At 36.7% G+C, this 22166-nt stretch overlaps 2 protein-coding genes across 10 annotated transcripts in view; one reads left to right on the top strand and one right to left on the bottom strand.

Annotated features, from left to right (window-relative positions):
- LOC129749882 (uncharacterized) overlaps nt 1-22166 on the top strand; it is a 169614-nt gene that overhangs the window by 107763 nt on the left and 39685 nt on the right. The window lies entirely within an intron of this gene.
- Nucleotides 6925-12260, bottom strand: LOC129748419 (uncharacterized). Its single transcript, XM_055743039.1, has 3 exons — nt 11476-12260; nt 10036-11319; nt 6925-9961 (listed from the first exon to the last, which is right to left on the bottom strand). Exons 1-3 carry the CDS (start codon nt 12258-12260, stop codon nt 6925-6927), a joined length of 5106 nt encoding a protein of 1701 aa, XP_055599014.1.

The raw sequence follows: 22166 nt of genomic DNA, 5'->3' as shown, positions 1-22166 counted from the left end.
TAGAAGCGAATTCAATTCGATGAAGTCAGGTGAGTCGTAGATTCATCAAACAAAGCAATAACAAATGTAGAATACAAACAATTCACGCACGCTCATACATTATGTGATTTGTTCGGAGGATGATGCTACTAGCCGTATAATGTAACAATAAAAAAATCGATCATGAATTGTAAATGGAAAAAATTAACCTCGAACAGAAATCTAACGCTAGTCTTTTGATTACTTCTCCGACACCTTACCAATAGACTAAATCGTCGGATGAAAACTAGTCAAGGTGTGGCGCTATAAATCAAAAGGCCACGGGGCAATGTTAAAAATGAAAGAAGGGGAGATGGGGGCATAATGGCCACCTTAAGGAAAACGGTTGTTTAACCATAGAAAAGAGCTATAATATGGAGGTTACATTATTGTTTCGTGTTCAGACACTTGAAAAGCCTATTCCCTAACGGGCTGAAACGTGAAAAACTAGATGAAAACGTTAAAAAATGCATTTTAAAAAATTTTGCCAAAAGCTGAAAACCAGCCACTGTGGAGGCATAATGAGAACCCCCCCTGAGGCAGTATGAGCACTATTAATCAGGGCAAGATGTGCGTTTTTTACCGGGGAATCTAGAAGCGAATTCAATTCGATGAAGTCAGGTGAGTCGTAGATTCATCAAACAAAGCAATAACAAATGTAGAATACAAACAATTCACGCACGCTCATACATTATGTGATTTGTTCGGAGGATGATGCTACTAGCCGTATAATGTAACAATAAAAAAATCGATCATGAATTGTAAATGGAAAAAATTAACCTCGAACAGAAATCTAACGCTAGTCTTTTGATTACTTCTCCGACACCTTACCAATAGACTAAATCGTCGGATGAAAACTAGTCAAGGTGTGGCGCTATAAATCAATTTTAATTCGCTGCTAGATTCTACGGCAGAAAATGCTCATTATGCCTCGATAATATGGTGCTCTATACTGCCGCTCATAGCAAGTCCGTCCCATTTGCGTTTTTGTTGAAATGAGAAAAACGGCATTGAAAAATCGTAAAAAGTCCAACGGTAAATCAGCACTTGTATGCGTTTATATACGAAATAATCAACAGAATCTGTCACTGCAACGGCCAATGAAAGATTTTCGCTTTATAATGGTAATTTTTTTGTTTTGATTCTGTTGAAAATCTTTTGCTGGGCCCTTATGGCTGTGGGACTGACATGCTATGATTTATGTCATATGGGACCAACTTGCGATCATTTGTTCAATGGGACCAAATTACTTGAGGTTTTTTTCAATGTTCATCAGAACAATATACTGAAAACAAAGTTTTCTCTTGAAACTACAGATAAAATTAAAGTGATTCCAGCGATAAACTGAAAAATGATGAAAATGCAAATGGGACGGACTTGCTATGAGCGGCAGTATATGCCCCTAGTCAACAAATTTAAGTAAAAACGTGTTTAAAATTGATAAAAGTGAAAAATCAAAAATTTTATGATGGTAAAAATTGAGAAACAATGTGTACATCATGTTGCAGTGCGTACATTATAGATCAAGATTAATTTAAGATCATAAGAGCTTATTTCGTGGTGCTCAAAAATTATAATATTTTCGTAACTTGAGAACCAAGCTAGTTTTTTTAAATATCTCTGTAAAGATGATAAGGAGATTCCTTTTTTTGTGAAAAATTAATACTATAGGAAGTACGAAACAAATCCTCATGAAAATTTATTTTAGAAAATACGTACTTTCGTAGAAAAGAGTAGTGCTCATTATGCCCTGGGTGCTCGTTATGCCCTCATCTCCCCTAAACGATCTTAAAAAATTTCTAAATTTACCATTAGTTTTTATTTCAAATGTTTCTTTTTACATTGGGCTTCAGCCTTTTATTCTTATACTCATCTCTCCTTCGATTCGGCAGCATTTTTCCTCAAAGCATTTTAAGCATCAATGGCTTATTCATGGGGCAGCTTTACAGAAGCAGCAGCTATTGCACTCCCATCATCGATTCACAATCGACCGGTGCGGTGCTGCTGCAGTTGGAAAATTTTGCTCCGGGCCAGAACCGCTTACAGAAAAATGTCCATGTTTCTCCGATCCGGTCTAGCCCCCCACGAACTTGAACAGCTCCACATATTGTTTCGAATGGACAACTTCAAATGACGAGGGATGGTGCTGGATGTTTTTCGTAAGCCCGTCCCCGGCGAACTATAGCATTCTATCTAGCCACCAGATACTCCAAGACAGCGGCAAAAATTATCGGGGCACCTGTTCTGAATCGTTCGTCAATGGATCGGTATTGAGACTTGAGTGTTCAATTCGATACGGATTACGCATCCGGCCACCCGAAATTTTGACTAAGCTACAGAAACAAACAGTTGTTTACATTCTTCGAAATTTCTGACTCGATCTGGTAACACCAACATCGAACGTACCACGTTCGAACGAAAACAAGAATACCTTTTCCGAATTCGATCGAAAGTATCCGTTCTAACGAACAAGAATAAGGGTGTATGTCATGCGATACTGATTTTTGGTCAGCGACATAAGCTTACAACAGTGATGTCAACTATTTTTCAGAAATTGTCCCGTCTCGTTTACCTTCGGAAGTCGAAGCTGAAACAAGACGACAAAACTCTCAAAAACCAACAGCCACTGACTTCAATCAGGATTGAATCCCACTTGTGCTAAAGAAAAGTGAAAATTTTATTAGCATAAATGCGTAGCTCAACTTAACAGCACTTAAGCGCCAACAACAAAAAAGTTGATGTGCTGAAGTCTCTTAAAACCCGGACTTTCTTCTCAGGGGTGGGCTTCCAAAGAAGACTAAACAAAATGGTGTTGGCGAAATGAGGAAGTTTGTGTAGGTTCACGAACTTAGTCGCCGTGCTAATATCCGTAGTTCTCCGCAGTATAAAATGACCAAACACAACGCTTAAAAAGAGGTTCACAAAGATACTAAAATGCAAACTGTTAGAATCTTTTAGACCCTACTTCCCTGCGCTAGCTCAACAGGGGAAACTAAATTGATCACCGGAGAAATATTTTTAAACAACTACAACAATTAAAACTGTGATTCATGGGCGGACTTTTCAACCTTAATTGAACTTTACGAAAACAAATAACGATAGGAAAAATATTCTTAATCTTTCAGGGAATGCACATTTAAAGAAAGACTCGACAATTTGGATGAAAGAAAAGACCATACAAAATTTATTCATAATTTTCCAATCCACTTTTCTTTGTGAGTTTTGTTTCTCGAATGTATATAAATTTTTAGAAGAGGAAATGGTAAGTTTTTGGGTTTTATTTTTGTACTTGCGCTTTTATTTGGTATCTCGATGATCTCGTTGCGGCCGTTTCTCGGTGGTCGACTCGTTGGGGGACTTCTGCTGGAACAACGTAACGGGATCGGACGAATACAGGAACAGGACGGAATCCGGAATTGCTATTTGGGCAATTCCCGCAACAACTCGGCCTGTTGGGCGTAGGCCTACCGTTTCACTTCGGTCCGGGGAGCTTTTGTGTGCACGGTAACCACGCGAGTGTCTCACTCTATCGAGGGGCAAGTAACGGATTGGTCGGCACTAGAACACCCAGAGGGAATTCCCACCAGACCTCACCACAGCGTGGAGTGCCCCTAAGGGGGTTGTAACGGGGGCGGGGCACTAGTCACAGGCACGACCTAAAGCACTCGCGGGACACCGGTGTGTTCGCGTAAAGGCTGATGGTGATTCACGGCACTGGGGGAAGACACTTGTTCTGGGGTTCTCTTCACTTTGCCACCTCGACCGACCAGCTGGGAAATGGAGTCGTGAAGCTTCCAGCTGGCCGTTGAAAATTGTTCAGACCACTACCGGAACTGATAATAACGGGGAAGGGGGTCAATGCCACCCAAGTACGGTTGGAAACGGGCTAGTCACGTAAGGTGTGTGACGCGCTGTTGCTGCTCAACCTCGGACCGGAAATACTCGAAAAAGCCTCCAGCTTCTCGAGCTCCTCCTATTTATAGGTTTTCTTGTCCTTTCATCGCCATGTTCCCATTTCCCGTCAAGCATGTTTTGTCCCCTTCGAAGATGCTCGATGACAGCAACATGACAGTAACAATACAGGAACTGACATATAGAGGGCTGGTGTCTTTTCGAACAAAACATTTTATGGCGTGCATTCCATAACAAAATATATTAATCTAACAAAACTAAACCTAACAAATAACTAACTAAATGAATAATAAATAAATAACGCGAAAATAAATAAATAAATAAATAACGAAGAATTTAATAAATTAATAAATAAATAAATAAACAAAACTAAATCCCTAAATGACACCAGCCGATTGCTATTAAAATTAGAACAAGACACCACACAAACATGAGATATCTTATTCTTATTTTAGACATTTACGAACAATAATTTTTATTTACAATATTTACAAAGTTTTCATCCAAACTGGCCCAAAAATCACAATTTTTATTGTAACCATTAAATGAATGGTTACAATCTTCCCGGAGTCGGGGGTGAAAAAACCCGAGGACCAATGCATCGTGGTGGCTCCCTTAGCCTTAAAATCGCAACATATTCTAGAGTAATGTAGTCATAGCCAACCAGAGGAATCTTCCCATGTCGTCGATTCTAATGCCGGGTCACAACACACCATGTGTAATCGCGTAACCTACCGCCGCTCCCTTAGCATTAGAATCGCAACATATTCTAGGGTAATTGGGTCATCATTGCAGAGGAATCTTCTCACGTAGACGATTTTAAGGCGGGGTCACTAAACACGGTTGCAAAGGTCCTGTCTCGAACGAGGGTTTTTTCCTTGGGTTCTCCGCTGATTAACTTCACAGAAATGTAACGGAATATCCTCATAGCCATTGTGAAGTTAGAGTGCAAGCACTTCACATACCGTGGCTCCCTTGGTCTTCAATTCGCAACATATTCTAGAGTAATTGAGTCATATCCAAGCAGAGGAATCTCCTCATGTCGTCGATTCTAATGCTGGGTCACTATGCACGGCAGGAATTTGCGCCTTACCTACCGCGGCTCCCTTAGCATTAGGATCGCTACATTAATTTGTTCATGCTTGCAGAGGAATCTTCTCACGTAGCCGATTTGAAGACGGGGTTACAAAGCACGGTAACAATGACCCAAGATTTTTCCCGAAAGACGCCCATTTCTGTTCGTTCCTCAACGGAGTCATCCCGAACTAGTCGCCAAAACAAAGTCTTCCCTCCACCAAATCACGATTCCATAATAGGAATTACTGATCACTGACTACCATTTTGCGTCATCTCAAAAAAAGTTTCCTTCTTTCTCTTCTCTGATCCAAATTGTTTCTCAAAACCAAAAGTGTCCCCCCAATCATTCTGTGTGCGATCTCATCCAATAGGCTCTCAGAAAATTAAGAGATCATAAATTGCCAAGACATCTCTTATCACCTGTTGTTATACACCAAAGTTGCATTGACGATGAATTTATTTTAGAACGTTACCTAAATTACACTACCCTATCCTACTTTTTCCAATCACTCTTTCTTTCATTCGACTAGTATTTTTTCCATTCATACAATTTCATTCATTCGTTCAATCACCCAATCATTTACTCTTTTACGGTTAACGTCAAACACGTAGTTACATGTAATGACGAAAAAACAACTTATTATACTAATCAATCAGTTTCAGTTCGTACGAAACTGAAACGATTTATTCTGTGGCGGGAATATGCAACTCGAAACGTTATTTCTTTAATCGCTCATTTTTGAGTGCAAAATTGCGAAATAACGCAGAATTGCGTTTTATTCCCTTAGCGTGTATAAACAACACTGTTTGGCTGCGTCCTTTTCTGGCCAAACTGAACGAAACTCGCATCTGTTTTCGATGATGATTGTCGATGATGACAGCCGATGATGATTGCTGACGTGGCATTCAAATGTCATCAGAGCCTATCAGAGCGTGGGTTTATTTTGAATTCGATCCGGCATGTGGAGACGATGGAAGAAAATTCGCAGGTGCGATGACGCGAGAATTTTAGTGATTTTGGTGTTAATTGATTTTGTTTCCAGGTACTTGTACGTTCCACGCTGCAGCTGCATCCAAAATCCGATCTAGTGCTTGCGAAATACCAAAATACAGGTAGATAAATAAAAAAATATTCTACTCTTCCTGAATTACTTTTTTTTTTTTTCAGGTGTTCCGGATCGCTACGGAATGTTTAAAAGAGGCCTAGAAGAAGAATTTCGGATTTTGTGGAGAGATTCCGGTGGTCTTGAGAATATTAGAATGCCCGTTAATGGCCGATGGTAACTGTTGGGTGATGAGTTCCGGCGTTCATACCACCTAAAAGCAAAGGGGAACCGGGCATGACTGTTCCTGCAGTTCTGTAGACCATCCCGACGAGTATTATCTAAGACTTTCCGTGGTATGCATTGACTGGAATATACCGATATAACAGCTAACAATGACCAGGAGGCCCGCGTCCCCACGACGTCCTATTTCAACCTCTCCAGTTTGCCTCGTTACTTATGAAGAAGATTAATCCCGTGTAACCTATGTTCATGCTGATCGGCGCACCGGTGTCTGGCTGAATGAATCTTCCGTCGAATCGGTATGTTCTGGACTTGAACGTGACTTCGATCGCCACCACCTACGTAATGTAAACACCGTCTATGTTGCGGTCAAAATTTACCAACGAGCAATGTATTTCCTCGACGTGCCTATCTCAAAGTAAACGATGATCATATCCCGTTTCAAGCTGGAAGTACATTTTTCTTCGGAAAGTGGTTATTTTGAAGAGAACCTGAAAAGAATAGTCTATTCCCTGAAATGAATATTTGGTCCAATGGATTCTAGGAATGACTAGTGATTGTGGTGGTGAGTATTCGAATCTTTATCATTATTATTATTATTTTTTATCACCCTTGCACGAACATGTTGCACTTATGCAGGCTTTATGTGAGCGGCAGGCCAAACCCCTAGATCTTTGCCCTGGAGATCTTCCAGTGTATACGAGGAAGTTCCTTTTACGCTTTTTATTTTGCACGGTAAATATTGGGGTCCGTATTTAGAGTTATAGCTCTCCCCCGCATTTGAAAGCTTCATGTTTCGTCGATAAACCAATTGCCCAATAGTAAACGGTTTAGCTGGGCGAATGCGTAAATCGTAAACGCGTTTGGAACTTGTGTACGCTTTTTCAAGATTTTTTTTCACCAACTCGTAGACGCTAAGGTATAAATCTTTTCGACGTTTCTCAAACTGTTCGGGTGTAAGATTTTCTCCATGGCGGGCGAGGCGATAGTCATTTCCTTGCTCCGCATATTCATGTCCATGGATAATGAAATATGGGGTAAACCCCGTCGGTGAGTGAACACTAGTATTTAGAATCATTTCAATCTCTGCAATTTTTGTGTCCCAGAGGCGTTGATCCCCTTTGACGTAAGTGCGGATAGCAGCGTTGATGGTTCGGTTTACTCTCTCTACGGGGTTCGCCTGCGAATGATATCGTGAGTTCAACCAGTGAGTGATTTTGAATTGATCAAGCAATGACTTGAACTCTTTCGAGAGAAAACTAGAACCGTTATCGGTTATAATTATCTCTGGAACAGAATTCTTCATGAACCATTGATCTTTCAAAATAACGCACAGGGTTGAACTAGCGATTTTCTTCACAGGCTGAACTAGAACCCATTTCGAGAAGTAATCCGAGACCACCAACAAATGCTGGTTGCCTTTACGACTTCTGGGAAGGGGGCCGATAAAATCAACCGAAATCATCTGCCAGGGTCGATCTGCTAGACGCATTTTACCCATTTCGGGAACCATGGCGACGTGAGAGGGCTTCACTTCTTTGCACGTCGTGCAATGCCGAACAAAATTACGGATTTCCACAGTCATGCGAGGCCAATAGTACCGCTGTCTGATCCTTGCAAGCGTCCGTTCATATCCGGAGTGAAAAGACGAGTTATGCGAATCCTCTATTATTTTGGCAATGTCCTCCGTCCGTGGTACGCGTTTCCATGCAAAATTAGCATCATGTGGGTAGTCGGGAACGGAAATATATTTGAGAAGTTGTCCATTTTCAACTCTAAAATCCACGTAATCATCTGGTCTACTCACAACTTTATGCAGCATGGAATCGTACCACGTTGTGGATGGGCTGTCAATTGCTGCAATGCTACGAGAAAGTGCATCAGGAACGACATTTTCTTTGCCTTTCCTGTGCACTATTCTCATATCATATTGCTGCAGAATGAGCGCCCACCTACTACAACGTGATCCTACTTTCCACTTTGCATTAAGTATGTGAGTAAGAGCAGATGAATCGGTGATTAAAGTGAAATGGTAACCCTCAATATATCCCCTAAAGGCATCTATAGCCAATATCGCTGCCAATGCCTCCTTTTCGGCTGCATGGTAGTTCTTCTGTGGCGTGCTGAGTTTGTGGGAGTAGTACGCTATGACGCACTCTCCGTCTTCATGCTGTTGTGTTAGCACTCCTGCCACTGCTACGTCGCTTGCGTCCGTTTGGATGGTGAAAGGACGGCTGAAATCTGGACTGGCCAAAATGGGGGAAGAAATTAACAGCTCCTTAATACGAACGAAAGCTGTTTCGGCATCTTCATTCCAGCGAACCAGTTTCGACTTCGTTTGTAGGAGATCGGTGAGAGCCGCCGTGGTTCCACTGAAGTCTGGAATGAATCGCCGATAATAATTGGCCATTCCCAGAAACCTCCGGAGTTTTGTTACTGTTGTTGGCCGTTCGTATTCCAAGATTGGCCGTACCTTTTCCGGATTTGTGCGTAGGCCTTCGGTTCCTAACAGGTAACCCAGAAAGGGTACTTCGGATACTCCAAATCGCGATTTATCGCGGTTAATACTCAAGTTGGCTTCACGTAGACGACGAGAGATCTCCGTAAGAAGCTGTACGTGATGCTCGAATGTTTCCGTTACCACAACAATGTCATCGAGGTATACGAAAACATTCGGTTCCAGTATACCATGACCCAGTACGAAGTCCATTATTTTGGCCAATGAAGCAGGACTGTTGACCAACCCGAAACACATCCGGGTATACTGGAACAACCCTTTACCCTGCACGCTGAAAGCTGTGTACCGCCGGGACTCCTTATCTAGCGGAACCTGTAGGAATGCTTCCGACAGGTCTATTGTTGACAAATAATTTGCTTTTGGTAATTGGCCTAATATTCTTCCAGGGTGGGGTAGAGGGTAAGCATCTCGGACAGTTCTTTCGTTGATCTTCCGTGCGTCTAAGCAAAGCCGAACCTTGTTTGGTTTGATGACCGGCACACAATTCAACGACCAATCTGAATCGCTCCGTTCAATTATGCCGGCCTCGAGCAACCGTTCCAGCTCTACTGCAACCAACGCCTGGGTTTTTGGAGACATGACATACGGAAATTGACGAACCGGTGGCTTGCCTTTGTATTCCTCCTTCAGGACAATCCGATGAGTGGCCAAAGGAGTGGTGGTAAGTTTACCGTGACCGGCAGCTAAAAAACTGTTTTTAATTTCTTCCAATTTCTCCTCTTCTTCTAGCGATGACATGTTGGTTGGATCAGGAACCTCCTCCACAACTGCTGCGTTCACGGAATCTCCAGTCAACTGAGTGGGCACGATGTGAAATTTGGTCCAAAAGTCCATCCCACAAATGCAGTCGATGGACAAATTGGCCACCACCAGAATGGTGATAACCTTGATTCGTCCATCAAACTGGATAGGGAGACAGGCCTGGCCTAAAACTTCCAACGAATCACCACTTGCTGAATGGAGATCCAATGATTTGGCTAACGCAAAAACCTTTTTCTGCCTGGTTTTGGCGAAGAGATTCTCGCTGATTAGTGAGTAATTACTGCCGCTGTCTAGCAGTGCTCGAACTGGGAAATCATGAATACGGATTTCAACAAAGGGACGATGATCGTTTGGAAAAGGATAGGAGATGTTGCAGATTTCAGTATCTCTAGAATAATAGTGGTTTGGGACCGTTTCCCAGAACCACGGTGGAGCGGATGAGTCAATGGATGAAGTGCTTACGCCTGGCGTTCCTGCGAACCGCGGTTTTGGTTCGCAGTACCGTGGTTTTTTACACAGTACGGACACATTGCTGTCGGGAAGCCACGAAGCCCACACTTGAAGCAGACAATGATTGGTGGCTGACGACATATTGCTGCGTGATGCCCCTCTCGATTGCAATTGTAGCATCGATTTGAAGGAGGAGGCTTATGGTTGTTCACCACCATCTCCAACGTTAGTGGTGGCTGTGACTGACTGCTGGATGTTTCCCCGGATGATTTACCAACCAATTGACGTGACGGGCCAGGTAAATTTGGCGAGAACTGGTTCTGACTCTTCGGAGCACTGTTCCCTTTTGAACCTGCCACAGCCGCCCGAGGATATGAGTTCTGCAGCTGTTGTACTGCAGCACTGGTGTCCGAAGTGGCCACCTGCTGCCTGTTTTTGGTGGCCTGCTTGTGATCAGATCCTTCAATCACGTTGACCACTTTATCTGGACCAAAAACTTTATTGTAGGCTGAAAAGTTGAGAGCATCAAGCTTTTGACCCGCCGCGACTAATGACTCCAGATTCAGAACAGGAACGAAAGCCATTTGCTTTTTATAATCCATCCTCATGTTCTGTTGGAGGATTTGGATCTTTTCAAATTCCGGAATTGGAGCGCTCATGGTCCGGATCAGCTTTTCTACCTCGCTGTAGAACTCGTAGAACGATTCCTGCTGCCGTTGGCGTCTTTGGTAGACCTTCATCTTGATGAGGGCGTCCAAATCCGGATGCAAATATGTCCTTCGAAGCTCAAAGACTAAATGCTGCCAGCTGATGAGCCGACCCATGGAGCGCTGGGTCATATACCACTTCAACGCGGATCCGGTAAACAGATGAACTGCCGATTCGAAAAGCTCCTGCTCGGAAACCCTTTCGGCCATGGAAAGAGCATGCACCACTTCCAGAAACTCATTCAGTTTCAACCCTTGATCGTCTCCGCTGTATTTAGCAATGTTCCATTTAGAAACTGGCAAAGTATGGCGAGACTGAACAGGGGTCTGAAACGGATAAGATAGTCCAGGTTGTCCGTACTGTCCTCCAGATGGTCCATAAGGGAAACCGGGTTGTCCCTGGTACTGGTTCGGCAGCCAACGGTTGGCAAACGGAGGCTGAGAAGGATTCTGCATCGGAAAATTTTGCGCTGGGGGATTTGGCTGACCAACATTTTGGGAAACATTCACATTCGGAAGGGTTTGATTGGGGAAATTTAGAGGTGCGGGAAATTGATTGTAAGGATTGGGATAAGGATCTTGAGGATGGCTATTGTTATTTAGAGGGCAATTTGAAATTGAGAATTGAGGAGTTGGTCTATTGGTTTGGATTTTGTTTTCATGAATGGGTTGGGAAATATTTATTGAAGCTGAATAAGGGTAATGATTAGGAATTTGGGGGTAAAATGAATTTGTTTGAGGATACGTGGGATTAGAAAGGATTCGAGGAAATGAATTGTTTTGGAAACTAGAATTAGCGGAAAAATTTTCAAAATTCATGTTGGTGCCACCATCTAATGGGTTCGAAACATTTTGAATTTCCTGATTGGTTTGAGTTTCAGCATCCTTTCCTTCTTTTCTTTTAGCTAGTTCTTCTTCGAGACCTACTATTCTCGCCTGTAAGCTATGGATCCAGTCGAGATCGTCTTGGCCCAAGGCTGTAGGTGTAGGAACCTCGGACCTGGCGCTGCCTGTTGCCTCTACCATTGCCTGCGAAGGGTTGTCTATGGTGGTATCCTGTTGCTCGCTTCCCGGTGGTTCAATCGCGGTTTGCATCAATTGCACTAATTCCACCAGTACATTCTGCATTTGCGTCAAAAGGTTTGGTGAGCCCCGTGACGAGCAAAGGAGAGTGGCTACTCGAGCGCCCACGTGAGCTAGACGAGCTAAGGAAATCCTTTTTTGCATGTCGTCGGAAGTGTTAGATTGTAAGGTTTTTTTAAGTTGTTTAAATTTTACCAAGCAAATTTCCCGTTCATTTTCGGGATCGCTTCTTAGATGTAAGGAACCTAATTTACTACCGGATTCTTTTTCCCTTTTTAAAGCATCCCGCAAACATTTCCTTTTCCTGGACAAATCCAGTCCCGACAATATCACATCGCGACATTTGAGCTCTTGCTCGAGTTCATCCTCCTCCAATAACTCCACCCGCATAACCTGGTATAATTTAACCAAGCGATCTAGCGCTTGATTAAAGCTTAGCTCCTCCATCGTTGACTAATCCTAGATTAACTAATAATAAATTTACTAATATTTCGATTTTCGAAAAATGAGCTGAAAAAGAAATACACTTAGTGGGTAACTTTGGGTATTAAACGCCAGAAAGTATGCAATATTGGCGATTTGAACAAAACCAAATGATAGATTTGTCTTGGCAAATATGAACTAAAAATTTTGCTATTGGATGAGAAGGTACTGTAGAATGGTTAGTAACAATTTCAGATTGATTAACAATTCGGGAGAACAGTATGGTTTGTATGATAGTTATAATCATTCGCGACAATCAGTGAATTTTCATCCCCAAAATTTCCTCGTGAAATTGACTTTAAGAAAACTTGCTTCAACGACTACGCGATTTTAATGAAGTTAATCTTAGCTGAATTTCTCCGGGAGACCAATTAGAAAAAGGGATTTACTTCTGGTCTTGGAAGTAGACCACTTTTTCTTATTTTTTTAAATGGAATTGAAATTTTATCAAAAAAAATTTTTACGTTGGGCGCCAATAGTTAGAATCGTAGCGACCCTACTTCCCTGCGCTAGCTCAACAGGGGAAACTAAATTGATCACCGGAGAAATATTTTTAAACAACTACAACAATTAAAACTGTGATTCATGGGCGGACTTTTCAACCTTAATTGAACTTTACGAAAACAAATAACGATAGGAAAAATATTCTTAATCTTTCAGGGAATGCACATTTAAAGAAAGACTCGACAATTTGGATGAAAGAAAAGACCATACAAAATTTATTCATAATTTTCCAATCCACTTTTCTTTGTGAGTTTTGTTTCTCGAATGTATATAAATTTTTAGAAGAGGAAATGGTAAGTTTTTGGGTTTTATTTTTGTACTTGCGCTTTTATTTGGTATCTCGATGATCTCGTTGCGGCCGTTTCTCGGTGGTCGACTCGTTGGGGGACTTCTGCTGGAACAACGTAACGGGATCGGACGAATACAGGAACAGGACGGAATCCGGAATTGCTATTTGGGCAATTCCCGCAACAACTCGGCCTGTTGGGCGTAGGCCTACCGTTTCACTTCGGTCCGGGGAGCTTTTGTGTGCACGGTAACCACGCGAGTGTCTCACTCTATCGAGGGGCAAGTAACGGATTGGTCGGCACTAGAACACCCAGAGGGAATTCCCACCAGACCTCACCACAGCGTGGAGTGCCCCTAAGGGGGTTGTAACGGGGGCGGGGCACTAGTCACAGGCACGACCTAAAGCACTCGCGGGACACCGGTGTGTTCGCGTAAAGGCTGATGGTGATTCACGGCACTGGGGGAAGACACTTGTTCTGGGGTTCTCTTCACTTTGCCACCTCGACCGACCAGCTGGGAAATGGAGTCGTGAAGCTTCCAGCTGGCCGTTGAAAATTGTTCAGACCACTACCGGAACTGATAATAACGGGGAAGGGGGTCAATGCCACCCAAGTACGGTTGGAAACGGGCTAGTCACGTAAGGTGTGTGACGCGCTGTTGCTGCTCAACCTCGGACCGGAAATACTCGAAAAAGCCTCCAGCTTCTCGAGCTCCTCCTATTTATAGGTTTTCTTGTCCTTTCATCGCCATGTTCCCATTTCCCGTCAAGCATGTTTTGTCCCCTTCGAAGATGCTCGATGACAGCAACATGACAGTAACAATACAGGAACTGACATATAGAGGGCTGGTGTCTTTTCGAACAAAACATTTTATGGCGTGCATTCCATAACAAAATATATTAATCTAACAAAACTAAACCTAACAAATAACTAACTAAATGAATAATAAATAAATAACGCGAAAATAAATAAATAAATAAATAACGAAGAATTTAATAAATTAATAAATAAATAAATAAACAAAACTAAATCCCTAAATGACACCAGCCGATTGCTATTAAAATTAGAACAAGACACCACACAAACATGAGATATCTTATTCTTATTTTAGACATTTACGAACAATAATTTTTATTTACAATATTTACAAAGTTTTCATCCAAACTGGCCCAAAAATCACAATTTTTATTGTAACCATTAAATGAATGGTTACAAAACTTACCGATAAAATCGTCCTTCCACTTGCACACAAGCTACCGCCAGAGAACTTTCCCGGCTGGGGTTGGATGCCACAACGTAAGCCAGGCCGTTCACTCCCCAGATCGTCGTAGGCTCGATTCACACTTGCGCGGCGCGTATTGTACTAGGGCGAATTTACGGGGGGAAATATTTGAAGGCAGTAAGTGTAATAACCGCCTTAATAATATTTATATAATCCGAAGCTTGCTCCACAAAAAAAACGACCGAATCACTCCAAGATCAAAATGCTAAGGCCCGCCGGTTTTCTTTTTGGTCTCCAAGAAAACTCCATTTTTCACCCTCTCATAGAAAAGCTACCTTTGGTAACTCATGACGACTGTCAGAATAACGATAAGTTATTCCGTAGTCCTTTTGGGTGGAATTCCTATTTTACCGAAACTTCACATTTCAGCACACAAAGATCCACTCCCAATAAGACTGACATGATACATGTTCAAGTTATACATTGAAGATACTACGGATATTACCACTTTGCCTACTACGGGCCGTTACAAAATGTCTGGAAGATTTTGAAAAAATGTCTGGAAAAGTGTGGAAAAGTCTGGATGGCATACTTTATAGATGATGATGGTCTAGGGAATAACACTTATAACTTCATCATAATCATACATTCTATTCACTATCAATGCCTGAGACTATTGTGGTGATGTCAGTTTACACTACATTTTATGCTTTACTTCCTGTTTTACTACCATCTTCACTCTTCAATTACTAATTCGAATCATTTCCTACCATTTTGCAACGAAAATTTTGAATTTTTACTGTTTTGTCAGAAAATTCATGTCGAAACTCAAAAGTCTGGAATTGTGTGGAAGATATGACAAAAGTCTGGAAGTCTAGAAATCTAAAAAAATGTCTGAAAAAAGTCCAAAAAGTCTGGAAGATCCAGAAAAGTCTGGAAAGTTGACATAACTGGCTTACAATGTCATGAGTCAGGAGCACTAATGCTGTGGTGTGTCGGAAAAAATTCCACAAATCACGACATACCTGAGATCAAACTTTTCACCTTGGTGTTTATAGTAGCTCTCGGTTTCTGCCGAAGACGCACGCAAGTCACAACTTACGAACAACGGACCAACTTTTCGATTACTCTAAAGGCAACACCGAACAAGCAAAATGACTGTGATTAAAATAAACAAGGAGTACTACTTCAACACATTTTCAAAGGCCGTTTGCATCCTTGCGCTGAAATGCTTCTTGTCAAAGACAGTTTTTGCTTTTTACAGCATTCAGCGAAAGCGCATAAAGTATTGATTTTTCAAAAATGGACTCAGTACTCAGGACAGAATTTATCTGTTGATACACGCTAGGGAAGTTAGAAGACGTTGGGCATTCGAGGTTGGACACATTTTAAAATGTTTGGTGAAGATTTGGACCGAAATGCCGAACTAAGTCTTGCATTTCTCTTACAAGTACGAAAAGGGTCTACAGGCCGTTATCAAACACTAAAATGGAAAATTTGAACTCAGGTAGTTTGTTATTTTTCTACTAATATATTTTATTGAAATCGTATTCGAAGAGAAACAAAAACTGGGTTGAGTTTTATGAAATAAACACAGTACAGTAAAATTTCGAACCATTGAGTTCCCATTTCAAGACGCTTCGCCAGAATCCAAGCAATAGGTTCAAATGTAGTTGCCTTTACTCTTACCAAGATTTCACGGCTGCCGGACTTGACTTGTTGACGGTTCATTGGGTCGGATCATCATCGATTTCGGAAGTAGTTAGCAAGTTAATTGAATGGAACCATTTGGTTGATTTGATTAGCTTCGTCGTCTACTGCCCTCGTGAGAACGATGAGACGTATGGTGCTCTCATGAATTATGCCATAATCCAACTCAGCAGTGTGACAATCCATTAAATCCGGATCAATTGTTTCGAGGATTATTCGGGATGTATTGATGTTAGAAGAACTTTATCACTTTTGACTCGGAAAACGCCACCGACATATTAATGCGGTTATTATTCATCGCATCAGATTTTCAAAACCGGAAGACGACGACGACGAAACCGGAAAGCGCCCAACAGTAAACATCTTATTTTCTACCGAACAATATTTCTAAACCTTCATAACAATATACATGCCTCCAGCTGGCTGACGACAAGTAGGATGACATGTGACGACAAAATGGTAGAGCTGTGATTGGGCCACAAAACATTCGTGTCGCTTCTGGTTGCTCGGCTGGATAAATATCCTCCGACCGATCCGATCCGACCCGACTCGACCCTCGAATGTAAATCTGTCACAGCATGTGATATTTTGAAATTAATTAATTTCAACCCGAGCGACTTCTTTTTCTCGACGTTGGAGTTTTCGAATGGAATCCCTCTGAGTTGTTGGGTCTTTATCGAAATATTTAATTAGACATTAACTTTTGTGTGGGACGAAGTTACTAATTCCAATATTTAAGGTTCATTTTTCTTCAAATTATTGAGAAAATAAATTAAATTATTTTGATTTTCAAATTTTAATCTAGATCAGCGAGTTGAAGAAAATACCTACAAACAAACAAGTTTTGGGTGTAAAATTAGTGTATGTATGTATCTTTATTCTGAATTTTTAACAAGTAAAGTAGGCAGTGCCATGTTTGGAAAGCACTTGTTTTCAACGTCTGCAAAAACGTGTTTGGTTGAAAAGTTTCTCCACTAATTGTGAAAATTTCAAATTTGTGAAGAAAAGTTAAAAAACAGATCGAGGTTATCAAAAAATTGTTCAAGCTATTGAGCTCCCTAATGTGAATCATTCCAAGAATATAAATGCTAAATTTGACGTATTAGTTCAACGAAGTTTAACGCCCATTTAGCAATTTCAGATTTAATTTTAAAACTGACAAAACTAGTGAATTATCACCGGCTGAAACACCCGACCAAATTTCACAAACCGTTATCGAAAAAAAAACGTCCATCCTCATTTAAGCCAGCAACAGCTAAATGTTTTCTTTTCAGTTGATCTTCCCACAAAGCGAAACCCGGAAGAAACTTTTCTTCGCCTGAAAGCGAAGATCCGTGTGGGAGGTGGGGAAATTTAATAGTGTTCCATCGTTGGAATATCAGCAGGGCACAAAGTCCTCTACCAGATTCCGAATTGAAGAACGTGGTGTAAAGATAAAGTTTAATGTCGCCGCCCGCTTTTTGTAGCCATCTAGTTGATGTTTTTTTTTGTTCTTTCGGGGATGGGTTTAGGTTTTTTTGCGGTTACTCTTCCTAGAAAACGAACGGATTTTCATCAAACTAGTGCCCCCATACGCATAGTTCTGTTCAAAAGAAAAAGGGAAAATCTTCCATCCAAATATGATACCAAGAAGAGAGAGACCCTGTGGGTTTTATTCGGCCATCACAGAGCAATGATTCTTGTCTTAATTTACCGTACCTTGAGGGGGAATTGGATTTGTTGGCTTTAATAAGTTATCCGCTCCAATTTCAACACTTACGGAACGTTTTCTCGGTAAATCATAGGAGATTGTGTAAACATATCGCTTTCATCTGAACTCCACTCATTCAACGCTTGTTGATTTTACTGTTGGGTACCTACCTACAATCTAAAGTCAGTCTGAAGAGGAGGATTAGATTTCATCATTGTGAACATTAATCGCTCGACTAGGAAACAAAAGTTGGTTGTGATTGGTGTGTTGTGATAATCATCACTCTTGTGCAATCATAAATATCACTTTACATGTCGGAGGAATCGGTCAATGGGATTCCGAAGCACAATTCCTGGTAGTAGCAAAGCCGATAGCTTAGCGTTATTCGATTCAAATCGAATGCTCTAAATTCCTGTTAATTTGTTTAGCCGCTTAGCTATTCCTTGAAAGTCTTGAAACAGTCATGGAAAATGATATTGCACAACTTTAAGGGGGATCGATACTGCAAATAAACTATTAACTTTCTGGGGCAAATTTCAATTTGTACAAGTACAGAGACATAACTTTTGAAATTATTTTTTATTTCCAAAATCTTATAAATTGTTCATTATAATTTTTTTAAATTAAACATCTCTATTGGTACAAAATATAGAAACAGATTTTCGTTCCAGGACTTCAGATCAGTAATGAAAATATGTACATTAGAGTGGCAGCCAAATGCTCAAGTCAATTAAAAAAAAACGATCATTTTGTAGATTGACCCGAAAAGCTGAACTAAGAAAAATTTCAGCTCAATCGGACTTGAAAGTTGCATTTTTTTATAGCCAAACAATTTATAAAAAAAAATGACAAAAGAAATTCGAGAAAAATTACAGTTTATGTTTGTATGTCAAATGCCTAAAGAAATGTCTAAAACGTCATAATCTGCTGAAATTTTAAAGAAAAAAAATCTACCGAGTTTTGAAAAACCCGGTTGTTTTCTATGAAATGGTAAAGAATTGAAAATTAATCACAAATCGACCCAAACTTCATTGTAATGCATCTGAGACTTCAATTTTTACTTGAGTGGTCCCTTTATTTTCTGCTAGGGTAGTGTTCAAATAATTAAAGGACAAAACAAATAGTAAATATAGTAATTTCAATGGCAAATTATAAAAATTATTACAAAAATTAAAATTATAAAGTTTATCACAAAATCACAAAAATTATACCAAAATTACAAAATCATAGAAACGACGGATATGACAGACCAAAATGAAAAAAAATAATGAAACCACATATAACAGAAACAACTGAACTGACAAAAATGACTACAATGGCTAACGTAATAAAAATGACCAACATGATAAAATAGACAACAATGACAATTTTATCATTTTCATCTTTTTAGTAATTTTCTGTAATTTTTTTTCAAATTTGTGTGAATTCTGTCATCTTTGTCATTACATAAGAATAGACAACAATGACATTCTTATCATTTTTGTCTTTTCTGTAATTTTTGTCAATTCCGTCATCTTAGTCATGTTTTCCTTTTTTGTCTTTTTTTTTTAAATTTTTGCCATTTTTGTCTCTTTGGTCATTTCATGCATTTCTGCCATTTTTATCGTTTCTTGTCACATTTTTCGAATTATTTTTTTTTTCTCAAATAGATTTTATATTTTCATTTTTTTTTAAATTATTATGATTTTTTTTTTGTAATATTTTTAATTTTTTTCAATTTTTTCATGTTAGTTTAATTTTATTGTTTATATATATATATATATATATATATATATATATATATATATATATATATATATATATATATATATATATATATATATATATATATATATATATATATATATATATATATATATATATATATATATATATATATATATATATATATATATATATATATATATATATATATATATATATATATATATATATATATATATATATATATATATATATATATATATATATATATATATATATATATATATATATATATATATATATATATATATATATATATATATATATATATATATATATATATATATATACAGACCCCGTTCGTTTTTGGCAACATTCGATTTTGGCAACATTCGATTTTGGCAACATCCGATTTTGGCACATGTGCCAAAATCGAACGGTTTTTAGAAACGACATGACCTTTTAGTTTTCTCTAGAACAGGACCAATATAATTTAGACAAACACCAAAAATACGTTTTTACGTTCAGAAATGGTGATTGAATACAACAACAAAAACAAAAATTGTTTTAAAAAATTATAAAGTACTCAAAAATTACAAAAAGTTGAAAAATTAAAAAAAGATCAAAAACATATACAAACAAAAGACTAAAAATGACAAAGTCAACATTAAAATGCTGAAGTCTGACAAAAACAGCAAAAATTACAAAAAAGACAAACATTATAAACAAAACAAAAAAAAGTGCAAAATGCATCAAAAACATAAGAAAAACAACTATAAAAATTCTAAAAATGTTCGGAAATTGACTTAAAATAACGTTAATGATTATAAAAAAAGTTATTTTAGAAAAATAAGAGTGAAAAATTTCAGAAAAAAAACCGTTCGATTTTGGCAACATTCGATTTTGGCAACACAAAATGTTCGGGGATGTTGCCAAAAACGAACGGGGTCTGTATATATATATATATTTTTGAATTGTATTCTTCTAATTTGTAATTGTATTTTTTTAAATTTTTAATTGAAGTATTTTTAATTTTAATTAATTCTTTTATATTTTTTACTGTTTATTGTTTTTTTATGTTTTTTTCTTAATTTTTTTAAAATACTTTTTTTTTAATTTTTCATATTTTTTTTATTTTTGTTGTTTTTTTATATCCCTTTTAATTTCTTTTATTCTTTTTAATTCTTTATTCTTTTTAAATAATTTCTTTTTTCATTCAATTTTATGTTTTGATTCCTTTTAATTTTTTATTCGTCTAAATTTTTCATTCTTTTTTATTTTCTTATTCTTTTTTCTTTTTTTTAATTTAATTCCATTGTTTTCAAATATTTTTTTTTTATTGTATTTTTCTTTCTATTTTGTTTAATTTTTTTTAAATCTTTTTTCTTACTTTTTTTAAATTATTTATCCATTTATTTATTTTTTATTTTTTTAAATTGTTTTTAATTTTTTTTTATCTTTGTTTATTTTAAAATTCTGTTTTTTGTTATTTTCTAATTTTTCAATTCTTTTTTTTTAATTCTTTTTAAATTATTTTTTCATTCGTTTTTTTAATTTTTTTTATACTTTTTAATTTTTTTAACTTTTTCTATTCATTTTTTAAGTACATGTATTATTTCTTTAATTTAATTTTTTTTATTCCTTTTTTTATTTTTTTTTATTTTTTATTTTTAATTTTTTTTATTTTTTTTTTATTTTTTTTATTTTTTTTTTAATTTTTTTTTTATTTTTTTTTTATTTTTATTTTATTTTTTTTTTATTTTTTTTTTTATTTTTTTTTTTGGTTCCTTTTTAATTTTTTATTCTTTTCTATATTTTTTTATTTTTTTTTCATTTGTTTTTATTATTTTTTATTATTTTTTAATTTGTTTTATTATTTTTCTCATTTGTTTTATTTTTTTTTCATTTGTTTTTTATTTTTTTTAAGTATTATTTTTTGTAATTTATTTTTTGGTATTTTTTTTTTTTAGTTTTTTTTTAGTTTTTCGTTTTTTTTATTTTTCATTTATTTTTATTTTTCATTTTTTTTTATTTTTTTTAATTTTTTTTTATTTGTTTATTTATTTTTATTATTTTTTTTTTATTTTTTTTTTATTTTTTATTTATTTATTTTTTTTTTTTTTTTTATTTTTTTTTTATTTTTTTTTTATTTTTTATTTATTTTTTATTTTTTTTTTTTTTAATTTTTTTATTTTTGTTTATTTTTTTAATTTATTTTTTATTTTTTTTTTATTTCTTTATTTTATTTTTTATTTTTTTATTTTATTTTTTATTTTTTTATTTTATTTTTTATTTTTTTATTTTATTTTTAATTTTTTTATTTTATTTTTTATTTTTTTATTTTATTTTTTATTTTTTTATTTCATTTTTAATTTTTTAATTTATTTTTTTATTTCATTTTTTTATTTTATTTTTTATTTTTTTATTTTATGTTTTATTTTTTTATTTTATTTTTTATTTTTTTATTTTATTTTTTATTTTTTATTTTATTTTTAATTTTTTTATTTTATTTTTTATTTTTTTATTTTTTTTTTTTTTATTTTTTTTTTTATTTTTTTATTTTTTTTTTTATTTTTTTATTTTATTTTTTATTTTTTTATTTTATTTTTTATTTTTTTATTTTATTTTTTATTTTTTTATTTTATTTTTTATTTTTTTATTTTATTTTTTATTTTTTTATTTTATTTTTTTTTTTTATTTAATTTTTAATTTTTTTATTTTATTTTTTATTTTTTTATTTTATTTTTAATTTT

The sequence above is a fragment of the Uranotaenia lowii genome, chromosome 2, assembly GCF_029784155.1.
Source record: "Uranotaenia lowii strain MFRU-FL chromosome 2, ASM2978415v1, whole genome shotgun sequence".
Lineage (NCBI taxonomy): Eukaryota > Metazoa > Arthropoda > Insecta > Diptera > Culicidae > Uranotaenia > Uranotaenia lowii.
This window is presented reverse-complemented; position numbering and strand designations above follow the sequence as displayed.